The 3,650-nt window shown below is 32.6% G+C and overlaps 1 protein-coding gene across 1 annotated transcript; it reads right to left on the bottom strand.

Annotated features, from left to right (window-relative positions):
• Positions 1 to 224: 224 nt before the first annotated feature.
• Positions 225 to 2,415, bottom strand: LOC107899649 (V-type proton ATPase subunit G1). Its single transcript, XM_016825414.2, has 4 exons — positions 2,216 to 2,415; positions 1,267 to 1,360; positions 763 to 863; positions 225 to 576 (listed from the first exon to the last, which is right to left on the bottom strand). Exons 2-4 carry the CDS (start codon positions 1,352 to 1,354, stop codon positions 433 to 435), a joined length of 333 nt encoding a protein of 110 aa, XP_016680903.1. The 5' UTR covers positions 1,355 to 1,360; positions 2,216 to 2,415; the 3' UTR covers positions 225 to 432.
• Between the last annotated feature and the right edge of the window lie 1,235 nt (positions 2,416 to 3,650).

The raw sequence follows: 3,650 nt of genomic DNA, 5'->3' as shown, positions 1-3,650 counted from the left end.
TTTTCCTCTTTTTAGATCACAAAGCAAGGGTTCTTTGGCACTTCTGAAAATAATTTGTCTAGGAGTACTTGGATGACTTGGATTCCCATAACCATACACCAGCCGCTCCAAACCAATTGTCTCAAAGGAATTTGGTTTCAAAACTATGTTATAATTGCAAAATCATGTATATGCATGAGAATCTGATCTTTAGCCATTAAGTTTAGGTTCAGAATGCAAAAATATTGACATTATTAAAACTTTATTGCTCTTTTCCCCAGCATAAATAGATAGGCACACAATTTGTCCTACATGTTCTCAAACTGATGTATCTGATAAAAAGGGTCTAATTTACTCACCAGAGTCTAAACCAGGTGAGGGCAACAACGCAAATATTACATCATGCAGGGGAACAACAGTAACATATATTGAATGTTTGCCATCTCAAGGGGCCTAATTCTTTACAGTTGTTACATGCTTGAGAAGCATTTGGACAACATCATCTGATATTCTTGCAGCCTCATTTTTCAGGTGGTCAATCTTTGCTTCAGTCTCTTTCTCAAGGCGTTTCACATTAGCACCTGAATCCCCGCTGCTCTGTTTGATGAATATGAGACAGGCATCAGAAAGAGAGTTAAGAAATATATGCTTAAGAGAATGAATTGATGCTACTATTATGCAAGGCAGCCCTCATTAACAAACTTGAGAGATAACAAGACACTTTACAAGCTAAATGAAGAAGGGCCAGATGCTTAGCCTAATTAAACAACAAGAAGTATTTACCTCGGCAAGTTTCCTCTGAAACTCCTTCTCCACTTGAGCTCGATATTCTGCAATCTCCTTTTCAGCCTCTTCCTTGGCTTGTTTCAGCCTAGCCATCTTGGCTAAAGGTACAAATTCAAAAAATATTAAGAAATGAGACAAATTACTTTAGAGCTAAAAATGCAAAGTTATAATAATGAACCAAAACAAACCCCAAGGACTACTTTGAGAACACAAAAAATAACAATGCATGCAGAAGCAATTCCATGCGTATCAGGACACAATGCGAATGACCACTAGCATACACACACGCAAACACAGGAAAAATATGAGAGAAAATGACAAAGCCAAATCCTACATCGAGTTCATGAAGAGGATAACTTTTCTTTTCTCCTTATTCTCACCAATTCTTGCAGGCATACACATAGACAAACATAGATATCAGTCTATAAGAATAAATCCAGACAAATGGCTTTAAAGGGTTTAATCTATAAATCTGTTGAACACAACAAATAGAGTAGTTACCATTTCTGGCAGTATTGACAATGTGCTGAGCTTCTTGTTCTGCAGCAAGCAACTGCTGGATTCCACCTTGGCCCCTACTGGATTCCATATTTTCCTACAATGCCAAAACCAGTATCCATGAACACAATTGATTGTAAGTTTATAAAGCAATCACACTTCTAACTGGTGAATTATGAAGTCTGAAATAATTTGGAATTTGGAGCACATGACATGAATACCAAACAGGTTTAAGTAAATGCGAAGTCCAAAGTTCATGAGTATAGTCTTGATCCCAAAAACAAAAGAAAAAAAAACACTACCGCTTTATCAGGCTAGCTGATCACATAGAGATAAACTACTATGGAACAAGGCCAGTTACACCATTAAACCATACTTCATCACACTTAATGGCTAATGCTAAGCTCTCAAGAGAAATGAAATGATCAATTCAATTGTCCCACAAATTCTAATGCAAATTCAAACTTGATTCTGCTAGAAATTTTCTTGGCCAGCCCGGAAACTACAACCCCAAACTGTTATAATTGAAATAATCATAAAAATCAAAAGTAGTTGCTAAATACCAAGAAAAAGAGTTCATATTAAAGATCTTTCCTCAAATCCCATCAATATCTTATATTCTATTATAGTACTATTAGTAGCAAATAGGGCTTTTAAAGAAATTCTCAGTAATTCAAATACAAGAATAAAAGACATGAAAGTGAGATCTAGAGTTAACTAACCAACCAAAACTATAAGAAGTTAAGAACTAAAACCGCAAAGACTTTCTTCTTAAAAGAAAAGGTCTTTCTTTTTTTCTGTTTTGTTGATTTGATCCTTCACAGAATCTTATTCTCTCCAAAGAACAAACAGAAGACAAAGCTTTGATCTTTTGAGAGAAAATTAATAACCCATATGAATTATAATGGAGATACTACAAAAATCAAGTGAAGGAGAGAAATTTTGGGGTTACCTTGACAGAAAATCTGAGATTTTTTTTCCCTTTTTTTTCTGCTCCTAAGGTTTCAGTTGAAAATTGAAGAACGCTTATTTGGCTAACCTTGAAAGAAGAAAAGAAAAATTATTATTATTACACAGGGAAAATACAAACGATGTCGTTTTCTGTTTGTCTATTAAAGCTGAGTTGGAAAAAGTTAAGTGGATTTCCTTTCCTTATTGAGTTTGAACATGGGTGAGTAAAATTTGATTTCATTCAAAAAAATTAAATATTGAATTTTATCGAATTCGGTTATTTGAGTTAACTCCTATAAGTAACTTGCAAATCGAGTTAAATTTTACAATTTGAATATCTCGAATAATTCGAATAACAAATTAGTGTAAATATGTATTTGTTCTTTGCCAATTTTAAAAACGAGTAAACTGATCTCTCTATTAACAAAATTTACAAAAAAAGAAATTTCTAATTTTCAAAATGATTTTTAAAATTTAAAATATTTATAAAAATTCTAAAATTTATATTTTAAAAAAATTATAACAATTTTAAAATTTTCTCAAGAATATATAAAGAAAGTTAAAATTTTAAAAATTTTCTAAAATAATAATTTTTGGGACCTAAATAAATTAAATGATTCAAGTTTATCATACTAAAGTATTTTTTTTATTCTTTTGCTCTAAAAAAGTTTTCAAATATATATGGTTTCAAATTTAGGTGCTCTAACATAGAATTAATTATACTGTAATAAGATTTTAATTTGATTTGTTTAATTTTTTAATTTTACTCGAATAATTTCACTCGATTTGATTCGACTTGAATTTTATTTCACTCGATTTGAAAAAATTCAAGTCGAGTTAGGATGATAAAATAAGACTCCTATTCCGACTTCCCTAGAGCCTCCAGTAGCACAGCCAAGACGGCAAGGGGTTCTCTGTCCCTGCGGAGATCGAGTGACAGAAGTTTTGAGAATTCAAGAGAAGGTCACGGCGAGACAAGCCGTTTATCATTACAATAGGTGTCAAGTGGAAGTGTAGTGATGTATGCAGATGAACCAAGAAGTCTCCAGGACCTATTGTTAAGAATAGTGAATTACTATTTTCATTAATAGTATTTAACCAGCCAAGCAACCATATGCTTCGACCCGCATTGAATGCTGGGCCATTCGTTGAAGATAAAAGCACATCAAACCCTATGAAGTTTTATCATGAACAGATATTATATTACCTTCACTGATAATAGTTAAAAACATTGCCCGTATGTTATTATTTCAATTTCCTGAGTGGTCTGAGGATTTAACAGATTGGAATCGAGAAATGCATGTTAAATGCACTTATAATGGTGTTCAATTATCCGAAACAGAATTTCCAAAAAACTGGTTAACAGACGGTATTCAGATAAAGATCATATTTCCTTTTTGCCTGAAACCTTGGCTCATCTTTTTTTTTTTGTTAAT

This window comes from Gossypium hirsutum, chromosome D04, assembly GCF_007990345.1.
Source record: "Gossypium hirsutum isolate 1008001.06 chromosome D04, Gossypium_hirsutum_v2.1, whole genome shotgun sequence".
Classification (NCBI taxonomy): domain Eukaryota; kingdom Viridiplantae; phylum Streptophyta; class Magnoliopsida; order Malvales; family Malvaceae; genus Gossypium; species Gossypium hirsutum.
This window is presented reverse-complemented; position numbering and strand designations above follow the sequence as displayed.